General features: G+C 44.9%; 2 protein-coding genes across 2 annotated transcripts; both read left to right on the top strand.

Annotated features, from left to right (window-relative positions):
• The first annotated feature begins 415 nt into the window (after positions 1-415).
• LOC115295619 (heat shock 70 kDa protein 1-like) lies at positions 416-4,129 on the top strand. Its single transcript, XM_029943689.1, has 2 exons — positions 416-532; positions 1,890-4,129. Exon 2 carries the CDS (start codon positions 1,903-1,905, stop codon positions 3,826-3,828), a length of 1,926 nt encoding a protein of 641 aa, XP_029799549.1. The 5' UTR covers positions 416-532; positions 1,890-1,902; the 3' UTR covers positions 3,829-4,129.
• A 1,532-nt stretch (positions 4,130-5,661) lies between these two features.
• On the top strand, positions 5,662-12,053 carry LSM2 (LSM2 homolog, U6 small nuclear RNA and mRNA degradation associated). The gene is made up of 5 exons (XM_029943690.1): positions 5,662-5,745; positions 6,370-6,437; positions 11,231-11,261; positions 11,378-11,437; positions 11,537-12,053. Exons 1-5 carry the CDS (start codon positions 5,743-5,745, stop codon positions 11,660-11,662), a joined length of 288 nt encoding a protein of 95 aa, XP_029799550.1. The 5' UTR covers positions 5,662-5,742; the 3' UTR covers positions 11,663-12,053.
• The last annotated feature ends 2 nt before the right edge of the window (positions 12,054-12,055 follow it).

Raw genomic sequence — 12,055 nt, 5'->3', positions numbered from 1 at the left:
GGTTTTCAGACCCCGGGGAAAGCTGTGTTTATAATGCCTCATGGAGCCCCACCTTTTCAGTCCTCAGCCAATCACAGAGCTTGCAGGGCTGCCAAGCCCGGAATATTCCAGCGGTTTCGCTTCGTGTCCTGCCTCCAGGCTTGCTGCGACCAATCAGCGCCCTGGGTGCCGCCCCTCCCAGAACTCTCCAGACTCTTCTGGGCCTTGCTGGGCAGCATAACTCCGGGGGCGGGGCGGGTAAGGGGAGGGAGTCGGCGGTAAGAGGTGGGAGGTGCTAGCAGGACCCGAGGCAGGGCGGGGGCAAGAGTGTTGACGCTGGCTCCCCGGACGCGTTACAATGGAGGTGTTGCCTCTGACCTCACGGGCTGTTTAGGAATCGGGATGGCAGGACAGGAGTCCGCTCAAAGTTGCGGGGCGGGTGGGGGGTGGGGGAACACCGACTGCGCAGTTTGGATGTTGAAGGAGCCCCCCACCCTCAGGTCCTCCGCAATCAGAACATTATCAAACTGGATCGAAGGCGGCGGGACAATAGGTGAGCCAGGAGGGCTCTGATTGAAATGGAATGGCAATAGGCAAGACTAGTAGATCCATGTTTGAGGAACTGCTGGAAGGTTCTGTAGATTTAATCTATGGGTCCATTGACTAATGAGGGAAGGGGAATCCTTTGGTATGGAGCCAACGTGGGTGATATTTGTCAGAGTTTCTGGAAAGAAGTGGAGGAGCTGATCTGTTAATATCTTTAGGTAGTTTTATTCCAGAGAAGATTGGAGAAAGAGATTGACTGTCATGCTCCATCTCATCTGAGAAAGTTTATGAGAGTTTGATTATTTTCCTAGTAGTCGTTTTCAGACTGACCCAATATTAAGCCAACGAATACCTAATGGAGGTAAAGGAGCTGTGGAAGGCAGCTAAACCTAAGGATGAAGATTAATGTCTGGTGAAGAGACCAGGAAATAAAATAATCTTAGTTTAGCAAGAGACAGGTACAATCTCAATAAAATATCACAGGTAAAGGAGCAGGACAGTTGACTTACACTGTGTGAAAATTAAACAGAATATATGCCAACTGTCCTCCCATTTCCTTCCAGTTCGCTAAGAATACTTTAGTCTAAAAAGCACTCTCCATGAATGAAGAGACTGGGATACATATACACTAGCAAGTACCTGTACATGGAGTTTATGGCAGCACTATTCACATAGCCATAAGGTAGAAGCAGCCCAAGTGTCCAAGGAAAGAATGAATAAACAAAATGTGCCCCATATATAATGCCATTATTTATATAATGAATATTACTCAGTTTTCAGTAAACTCTGACACATACATAAGCTTTTGAGGATATCTTGCTAAGTGAAATAAGCAAATCACAAAAGGAAGTTACTGTATAATTGTATTATTATGAAGACCTAGAGTAGTCAAATCCCTAGAGACAGAAAATAGAATAGTGGCTGTTAGAGGCTGGAGAGAGAAGTGGAAGTGTGTTTAGTGAATGTAGAATTTCAGTTTTGAAAGATAAAAAGAATTCTCAGGTTGTTTGGCCAACAATGTGGATGAACTTACTGCTAAACAGTACACTTAAAAAATGCTTAAGATGGTAAATTTTACATGATGTGTATTTTACTACAATTGAAAGTAATAAGGGTGCCTGAGTGGCTCTCTCAGTTGAGCATCCAACTCTTGATTTCAGCTAAGGTCATGATCTCAGGATTGTGGGGTCAATCCTGTGTCAGGCTCTATGCTGAGTGTAGATCCTGTTTAAGATTCTCTCTCTGTCCCTCTGTCCCTTTCCTCTGCTGGCTCATGTTCTCCCCGCCCCCATCAAAATAAAATGTAATAAAGTTAAAAAAAAAAGCACTCTGCCAAAACTTAATCTCATTTTTTTTTCCCTTAGGCCTCAGAAGACCATGGCTGCTGCTAAGGGAATGGCCATTGGAATCGACCTGGGTACCACCTACTCCTGCGTGGGGGTGTTCCAGCATGGCAAGGTAGAGATCATCGCCAATGACCAGGGCAACCGCACCACCCCCAGCTACGTGGCCTTCACGGACACCGAGCGGCTCATCGGGGATGCGGCCAAGAACCAGGTAGCCATGAATCCTCAGAACACTGTCTTTGATGCCAAACGCCTGATTGGCAGGAAATTTAATGATCCTGTAGTGCAATCAGATATGAAACTTTGGCCTTTTCAAGTAATCAATGAAGGAGGCAAGCCCAAGGTAATGGTGTCCTACAAAGGGGAGAATAAAGCTTTCTATCCTGAGGAAATCTCTTCTATGGTACTGACAAAGATGAAGGAGACTGCTGAGGCTTTTTTGGGCCACCCCATCACTAATGCTGTGATAACTGTGCCAGCTTATTTCAATGATTCTCAGCGCCAGGCCACCAAGGATGCAGGTGTGATTGCAGGTCTCAATGTGCTAAGAATTATCAATGAACCCACAGCTGCTGCCATTGCATATGGCTTAGATAAAGCAGGTCAGGGAGAGCAACATGTCTTGATTTTTGATCTAGGTGGAGGAACATTTGATGTGTCCATCCTGACCATAGATGATGGAATCTTTGAAGTAAAGGCCACAGCTGGAGACACTCACCTGGGTGGGGAGGACTTTGACAACAGGCTGGTGAACCATTTCGTGGAGGAGTTCAAGAGGAAGCACAAGAAGGACATCAGCCAGAACAAGCGAGCTGTGAGGCGGCTGCGCACCGCCTGCGAGCGGGCCAAGAGGACCCTGTCGTCCAGCACCCAGGCCAACTTGGAAATTGATTCACTTTATGAAGGCATCGACTTCTACACGTCTGTCACCAGAGCCCGGTTTGAAGAGTTGTGTGCAGACCTGTTTAGAGGCACTTTGGAACCTGTGGAGAAGGCTCTTCGGGATTCCAAGATGGATAAGACTAAGATTCATGACATTGTTTTAGTAGGGGGCTCCACTCGCATCCCTAAGGTTCAGAGGCTGTTGCAGGACTACTTTAATGGTCGTGATCTCAATAAGAGCATCAACCCTGATGAGGCTGTGGCCTATGGGGCTGCTGTACAGGCAGCCATTTTGATGGGAGATAAGTCTGAAAAGGTACAGGACCTGCTTTTGCTGGATGTGGCTCCCTTGTCCCTAGGGTTGGAAACAGCTGGGGGTGTGATGACTGTCCTGATCAAGCGCAACTCCACCATCCCCACCAAGCAGACGCAGATCTTCACCACCTACTCAGATAACCAGCCTGGGGTACTGATCCAGGTGTATGAGGGTGAGAGGGCCATGACCCGAGACAACAACCTGCTGGGGCGCTTTGACTTGACTGGAATCCCTCCTGCCCCAAGGGGAGTGCCCCAGATCGAGGTGACCTTTGACATCGATGCTAACGGTATTCTTAATGTAACAGCCATGGACAAGAGCACGGGCAAGGCCAACAAGATCACCATCACCAACGACAAGGGCCGGCTGAGCAAGGAGGAGATTGAGCGCATGGTCCTGGATGCTGAGAAGTACAAAGCTGAGGATGAGTTCCAGAGAGAGAAAATCGCTGCAAAAAATGCCTTAGAATCTTATGCTTTTAACATGAAGAGTGCTGTGAGTGATGAGGGCTTAAAGGGCAAGATTAGTGAGTCTGATAAAAAGAAAATACTGGATAAATGCAATGAGGTCCTTTTGTGGCTGGAGGCCAATCAACTGGCTGAGAAAGAGGAGTTTGAGCATAAGAGAAAGGACTTAGAGCAGATATGTAACCCAGTCGTCACCAAACTCTACCAGGGAGGATGCACTGGGCCTGCCTGTGGGACAGGGTATACTCCTGGAAGGGCTGCCACAGGCCCCACCATCGAAGAAGTAGATTAATCTTATCTGGAGCTGGAGGGTTCTAGGGTCCCTTGAAGGTGAATTTTGTTCCCCTCATCTTCAAACATTGCATGATTCTCGAATTGATTGGACCTGAACCTATTACCATTCCTTTCAGATTCTGATAAAAGAGTCTTGTATACCATCTTTTCACAATCCCTGGTTCTGACTCTTAGGAAAACTAAGCCCCCTCTTTGAACCATTTGATGAATTTGAATGTCTGTTATTTCCAGCCTTCCCAACTTTCTTCTACCTGTGTGGATGGTTATTTGTCACTCAGTAAATTTGTTCCTAAAACAAGTTTTTTATGGTATCTTTATTTTTTAAATATTTTTACCTTTTTAAAATTTATTTTTATTTTTTTTTAATGTATTTAAGTCATCTTCACACCCAACATGGAGCTTGATCTCATGAACCCAAGATGAAGTCACATGTTCTGGCTAAGCTATCCAGGCATCCCTTTTCTGGTATCTTTAGACTGTACCTTGAAAATGGGAAAAGGAGTTCATGAAGAGAGGGTGTGTGTGCTCTGATTGTGAGCTCATTGTGATTGACTAAACTGGTAAAGGGAAAGTATTTGAATTTTTATGAGCTAATTGTTTCAAGCAGGAAAATTGCTTTTTAAAGAAGAGTTTATTTATTTATTCATTCTAAGACCGGCCCCAGGGAGAGGCAGAGAGAGAGAGAAGAGAGAATCCCAAGTAGGCTCTGTGCTGTGCCATTAGTGCAGAGACTGACACAGAGCGCGAACCTAGGAACTGTGAGATCATAACTTGAGCCCAAATCAAGAGTCAGATGCTTAACCAACTGAACCACCCAGGTACTTTTGGCTCAAGCAGGAAAATAACGTTTGATCATCAGACTCCTTTAGTTCCAGGTAGAGCAGTTACTAATTATAGTTTCTGCTTATACTCAGTGATAGAGTGGTTTAGATGCTTAGGGTTCAGCTGGGGGGACAAACTTCTGATGTTCTTATGACACAGGTGGGATCAGGAGATCCAACGTCTGTGTACTCATAGTCTATTATTACATCCTTTACATGCAGAAAACATTTCTATACCAGAGTGCTGACCAGTGGGAACTTTTGTGCAAGATGAGAAATGAGAGGATTTAGAAGTCTTATTGAAAATATTGAAAAATATTTTCATCTATTGTGTCATATCGCATATTTATAAAACACTTGGGGACAAGAGCATAGAAGTATGTGTAACCATACTTGTGTCCCTTTCTGTTTGAATGGTCATATTTGGAAGTGAAATAGTAGAATGGGAATTTCTACCTTGAGCAAGCTTCTGTTCGGTTTTACTCAGTCCTTTACAGGCAAAAGGGTGTGAGAAATAAGGACTGAAATTTGGGTCCTTGGGAGAAACATTATTGGGAACCTTTGATAGAATCAAGATGCGTGCTCAGGCTCCTGATTTCGGGGATTCTGCAACATGTTTTTTTCTAAACTTGTATCGCAGTATAACAGATATCGAAAAGTGTACACATCAGGAGTTTTCGCAAATCCTCCACAGTTGAGAGTGTCTGAAGGGTGTGAGCGACCATGCTGCGGATGGCACTATCAGGGCAAAAACAAACACACACCTCTAAGAGGTAACGACCCTCTCCAAACAGCTGGGGCCCGCGCCTGCGCGGTTGGAAGCCCGCCACTCCGAGGAGGAAGTGGGAAGGCAGGAAGACCCGCCCCTTTCCCGGGTCTAGCGCCCCCTCGGCTTTCCTGCCCGCGCTCCCGGAGGTGCGAGTCCGCCGCGCGCCGTAGTTGTTCCTGGGAGCTTCCTCAGCGCTTCTTGTGGCGCCTGCGCGATCCCGCCCGCCCCCACGCGCGGGCTAGCGTCTCGGTTGCCGTCCGGCTCCAGGCCCGCCGTTCCCGGCCCTCGCTTTCCCGGTCCAGCCGGTAGCGGCTCGAGCATCATGGTAGGTACCGTGACGTCACAAGGGGCGCCCTTGAGGAGCGCAGGCGGGCGGTAGTAGGCGGGGTGGTGTTTAGGCTTTGAGCCGCGGGACCGGAGCTGGACTCCGGGGTCTTCCCTCCATCCTCAGTTCTTACGTCTCAAATTCTGGGGGGAGACACCTGGGAGCAAATGAGGTGTTTGTTCTGTTTTGTTATTACTTATGATGGAAACAGAACAAACGCGGGTGACAATTGGGGACAAGGGGGAAAAGCGAGACCTCAAGGAATGTTTCCATGACGGAGGCCAGGCTTTGGGAGGGTGCGAAGAGGATACTCTACAATTCTGTTCACTGGGGCGAGTGGGCAGGGCCCCAGGAGAGATGGGCGGTTGAGAGACGGATCCGGAGAGCCGAAGAGTGCCGGGCCGAGCGTCCGGCTGGGGCTTTCAGCCCGGCGCTCAGTGAGTGTGTGCAGGGTCACTTGCGCTCCAGGCGGTCGTCCCCATCCGAGTATTCTTTGCTGTGAAGTTTTGAGGACTGCCAGAGGCGTGGCGGGTATCCCAGTGCCAGTATTTGGGAATTGCTGGCAAATGAGCACTTCTACTGCGCGCCTTCCAATATGATGGTTTCCCCCCTCTCGCCCAATAGCTCTTCTACTCCTTTTTCAAGTCCCTCGTGGGCAAGGACGTGGTCGTGGAACTCAAGAATGACCTGAGGTGGGTACCTATTCTGTAGGGGGTGGAGATATGCAGGGCTCTGGAACCTCTTTGACAAGCATTTGAGGGCTGGGCACAGTGGGAGAGCTACGGAAGAAATAAATGACCAATGCCTTAAGCTTAAAGTACTAGAAAGAGGGCAGAGACATCAATAACATTATTTTTCTTCTTTACAAACGAACATAGTTTTGTTTTTTATGACTAAATCATAGACTCCTTTGACCCAACTTTTAGAAATGTATGAACCGGTGCCACAAGTAAAGATGTATGTACAAATATGTTTCTGGTTTTATTTGCAATAGCCCCAAATTGGAAACAAATAGCTGTCTCCAGGGAATGGGTTGATTGAGTTGTGGTACTTCCATATTATACAGTTGTCACATAGGAATAAGATGTATTGATAGGGAGAGCCGTTGCAGAATAGTATATATGGCACAGTATCCTTTTTGTTAAAATGTAAAGGGTAAACCAAAGACCAATGCGATCGCTTGTGTCTATGCTGCTCTTACATCCTCTACCCCCTTGTATCATTAGCTCCTAATTATCATTCAGGATTTCGAGGTAAATGCTGTATCCTTGGAGAAACTTATTCTGGTCCTTCTAGCCATGTAAAGTCTGTCATATAGTCTTATTTTCTTTCTAATGGATGTTTCTCACATTGTGATTTCATCAAAATATGTTTACTGTTTATGTCCTGTCCTTCTACTGGGCCAGAACCTGTTTCAGCTCACGGTTGTGTACCTAGCATGGGCCTGGTATATAGTAGGTGCTTAATAAGTGTGTGCTGAAAGAGAGAAATAGCTAACATTTGAGAACCTATCAACTAAGCCCTATTCTGAATACTTTTTATGTATGATTTATTTAATTCTCAACATGTTCATATGATATGTACTATTATTGCTATCTTACACATGAGGAAACTGAGGCATAGATATACACGTTAAGAAACTTAAGTCAATACAGCTTTTAAATGACACAGAACTGAAATCCAGTTCTGTCTGGCATGTGCACATGCATGTGCTCTCTTAAATTAAAAACGGTCAGAGCAAGACAAATAACATATGATTTCACTCATATGTGGAATTTAAGAAACAAAACAGATGAACATAGGCGGTGGGAGAGAGAGGCAAACCAGAACATAGATTCTTAACTATAGAGAACAAATTGAGGATTACTGGAGGGGAGGTGGGCGAGAAATGGACTAGATAGGTGAGAGATACTAAGGAGGGTACTTGTGATGAACATTGGGTGTTGTATATAAGTGTTGAGTCACTAAATTCTACACCTGAAACTATTACACTGTATGTTAACTAGAATTTAAGTAAAAACTTGGAAAAAAAACGGGGGTCATATTCTTCATGCAGTTGTGAAACTTGCCTTTCATTTGACGGTATGTTGTGGATATTTTCCGTGTCAATAAAGTTGATCTTTAACATTCTTAATGTCTGCATGGCATTTTTATTAGCTGGCTGGAACTAATTTAACCGACTTTGCTGTTGCACATTTAGGCTGTTTCCAGTCCTTTGTTTTTACAAATCATGCTGCCCAGGACATCCTCATGCATGCATCTTTTTACACATTTCTTTAGGGAAAAAACAAATCCTTTGAATGAAGTGTACATTTAAAGTATTACTAGTTACTTGCCTCTCCTTTAGAAACTTCTATTTTTTATATATTTTTAAATTTTTATTTTCCTAGTTTTTATTTAAATTCCAGTTAACATACAGTGTAATATTAGTTTCAGGGATAGAATTTAGTGATTCATCACTTAACATACAACCAGTGCTCATACAAGTGCCCTCCTTAATACCAAACTTTTTTTTTATATTTATTTATTTTTGGGAGAACACAAGTAGGGGAGGGGCACTGATAGGCTGTGATAGGCTGACTGACAGCAGTGAGCCTGATGTAGGGCTTGAGCTCTCACGAACTGTGAGATCATGACCTGAGCCGAAGTCAGACGTTCAACCAACTGAGCCACCCAGGTGCCCCTCAATATTTTTTAATGTTTTTTTAATGTCTTTATTTTGTTTTTGAGAGACAGAGCAGAGAGCGAGTGGGGGAGGGGCAGAGAGAAAGGGAGACAGAAAATCTGAGCAGGCTCCAGGCTCTGAGCTGTCAACACAGAGCTCAACGCGGGGCTCGAACACACAGACTGAGATCATGACCTGACCCGAGGCCGGATGCTTAACTGACTAAGCCTCTCAGGCGCCCTCAATTTTTTTTTTAAGATTTTATTTTATTTTTTCTTTATTAAAAAATTGTTTTAATGTTTTATTTATTTTTGAGAGAGAGACACACAGCATGAGCAGGGGAGGGACAGAGAGAGAGGGAGACACAGAATCTGAAGACAGGCTCCAGGCTCTGAGCTAGCTGTCAGCACAGAGCCCAACACGGGGTTCAAACCCACGAACCGTGAGATCATGACCTGAGCCAATGTCGGACACTTAACCAACTGAGCCACCCAGGCGCCCCTAAGATTTTTAGTAATCTCAATACCCATTGTGAGACTCAAACCCACAACCCTAAGGTCAAGAGTCACATGCTCTACTGAGACAGCCAGGCCCCCTCCTATTGAAACTTTGAATCCAGTGTATCCCCCCATCCCCAACCATATCTTCCATGTTTCTTTGTGAGGTAATATCTTAGATGGGGAAACATTGATATGGCAAGGAATGATGAAAAGAAATTGCCTTTTATTTATTTTTTAAGATTTTTTTTAAGTAGTCTCTACACCCAATGTGGGGCTTGAATTCATAACTCTGACATCAAGAGTTGCGTGTTGTTCTGAGTGAGCCAGGCGCCCTGGACTTGCCTTTTAAATGAGAAATTTCCATTTATAGTACTAGTGATGCATATGGTATTGATGGTTTATAGAATGGGGCTATATAGAGAGACAAATGTGGAAGCCAAAACCACCCTAGGCAGTTCTGTGAGATGATTTATTTTTGGTTTTCCTCTTCTCCTTCCTGGGTCTTCTACATGGCAATAATAGCTTATGTCCCATGTCCTACATCAGAGACAAGTTTTGAAGGTAGTCCATTGGGTTGGGGGAAGAGCTCTTTTCTTTCATGCTTGATGTCATACCATTTTTCTGCCAGATACTGTTAAGGGACTGAATGAAATGACACCACCTTACACAGTTCCTGAAAGTTACTTCATGGTTGCAGATGGTAGTAGGGTGCTGTCAAAGTTTTCAGCAGCCAGGGATTTGGGGAAGCCACCACTGAGGCAATATGTCTCAGTGATTTCAAAAACTTATAATCTAACAAAAATTGGGGTCCACAAAGAACTGCCAGTTTTATTTTTGGCAAGATAAGGACATTTCTAAAATTACCATTTATTATAATAATTTCATTAACAATTCTTGTTAATACCAAAAAGAAAAAAGAAACAAAACCAGTAAGGGCAATTATTTAGCGGAAAAATATTGGCAACCTTTAGTACACTACGTACACACTCAACACACATTATATTAACCCGTGTTTCTTTTGTCACAGACTTAAACCTTTGAGCACACATCAGTGTTTGAGAACCATAGTTCAAAGGAACATAGAATCTGGTGATGACATGCAGGGTGGTTAGGATGAGGGCGGCCAGGATGGAGGCTGGCCTGGATTGAGGTGTAATTAGACCTTAGTTTGTAGAAGGCAAACTAAAAAGAGAATTACAGAAATGTTAGGCAAGTGTCATCAAACGATGGGGACATGGGTCATGGAGGATGGTGAAGTACAACTCAGGATTTGAGGTTGTAAGACTGTTGAAGCCATTGACAGAAATTAAAGAAGTTGGGAAAGAGGTGGCATGACTTGGAGCACTGGTGTTCTGATAGCATTCCTCATTCACATTTCAGAGGGCCCAAGGAGTGAGGAAGGGGGAGGCCATCCCTGTGCCTGCAGCAAGAACAATGTTAAGCTACCTTGTTTACTTTACAAATGGGGCTCTAGTTCCAGAGCAACAAATATTTGAAAATAGCTGATGGTTTGGGGAATCAGACAGACCTGGACTCAGGTACCCTGTTTGTTCTAAACTTGGGCACATCACATGATCCTTGAGCCCCTGGCGAGTGATAGCTCCTTTGTGAAGTGACTATAAAGACCGCAAATATGTGGAACACAGGCCTAGTGCATAACAGTTGTTTAATGGTAGCTGTTAAGAGTGAGTTGGTTTTGGGGCACCTGGGTGGATCAGTCGGTTAAGTGCCAACTTCAGCTCAGTTCATGATCTCGCAGTTGTGAGTTCGAGTCCCATGTCAGGCTCTGTGCTAACAGCTCAGAGCCTAGACCCTTTTTTGGATTATGTGTCTCCTCTTTCGCTCTCTCCCCACCTCCCCTGCTTCTGTTCTGTGTCTCTCTCAAAAATAAAAAAAAAAGGTGAGTTGGTTTTAGTAGAGGAGACATGAGATTTAAAACAACATATTGCATGGGCTCCTGGGTGGCTCAGTCGGTTAAGCGTCTGACTTCCGCTCAGGTATGAGCTCACAGTCTGTGAGTATAAGCCCTGAGTCAGGCTCTGCGCTGACAGCTCAGATCCTGTGTCTTCCTTTCTCTCTGCCCTTCCCCCACTCGTGCTTGCTTGCTCTCTCTCTCAAAAATATTTAAAAAATAACATATTGCAGTGAAAGTATTGTCTTTCTTGTTCTGGATTTAGGAATGCTCCCTTTTGGTTCTACATTTTCTGGCTTCCTCAAGTCCTTGACTTCCCCCAACCATGTTCTTATCCATGCTCTGAAGACATCTCTGTTGATTTTGGTTTAAACTGACTTGGTTCTTTTCCTCTGTCTCTCCTGACAGCATCTGTGGAACCCTCCATTCTGTGGATCAGGTGAGATATCGTAGGAGCCTAAATCGGGTCTTGGGGAAGGAGAGGGGAGAGTTTCAGTGCTGGATACTTGCATGTTGTCTCTAGAGCTAATGATGGTATTCATCTTCTTTTCTTAGTATCTCAACATCAAACTAACTGACATCAGTGTCACAGACCCTGAGAAATATCCTCACATGGTGAGTTGGCAATGGTCGAGAGGAAACAAAAGCAGGACACTCCCGGGTAGATAGCAGATGTTTTTAAGGGTGTTTTCATATTTGTTTATCTTGGTCTAGTTATCAGTGAAGAACTGCTTCATCCGGGGCTCAGTGGTCCGCTATGTGCAGTTGCCGGCAGATGAGGTCGACACACAGTTGCTACAGGATGCAGCAAGGAAGGAGGCCCTGCAGCAGAAACAGTGATGGTTTCTTCTACTCCCTGCCCCTCTTCTGTTGGTGACCTTTAACCTCAAGTCCCAGCCAGGACCCCTCCCTCCCATACTTGAGGTGTTTTGTTTTGTTTTTTAATAGTGGAGCCTTTTTTTCCTATTATTATTTCAGGGATGAGTGGATGAGAGGAAATAATAGTGGGGAGCAGCTCTCCTCTGTTGAGGAGTGGAGGATAAGTAGGCTGGGGAACTGCATAGCCTGCCTTGTCCTCAGCCCTGTCCTCCTCTCTCCTTCCCTGGAGTGGGAACAATCTCCTAGATTCTGGTGGAAAAATCTCCTAGATTTCTCCAGGGCACTGTGTGATTCGTTTTGGGGATGGAAGGAATCTGTCCCGCATCGGGAATAAACTATGATGCACATTTGAGT

The sequence above is a fragment of the Suricata suricatta genome, chromosome 7 (assembly GCF_006229205.1).
Source record: "Suricata suricatta isolate VVHF042 chromosome 7, meerkat_22Aug2017_6uvM2_HiC, whole genome shotgun sequence".
Classification (NCBI taxonomy): domain Eukaryota; kingdom Metazoa; phylum Chordata; class Mammalia; order Carnivora; family Herpestidae; genus Suricata; species Suricata suricatta.
This window is presented reverse-complemented; position numbering and strand designations above follow the sequence as displayed.

What these genes read in the sequence shown, in the direction of transcription:
- LOC115295619 (XM_029943689.1), top strand. Translation starts at nt 1,903, where the DNA reads ATGGCTGCTGCTAAGGGAATGGCCATTGGAATCGACCTGGGTACCACC.
- LSM2 (XM_029943690.1), top strand. An exon ending in GAACTCAAGAATGACCTGAG is followed by an intron (nt 6,438 to 11,230) that starts GTGGGTACCTAT and finishes CTCTCCTGACAG; the next exon opens with CATCTGTGGAACCCTCCATT. An exon ending in CCCTCCATTCTGTGGATCAG is followed by an intron (nt 11,262 to 11,377) that starts GTGAGATATCGT and finishes TTCTTTTCTTAG; the next exon opens with TATCTCAACATCAAACTAAC.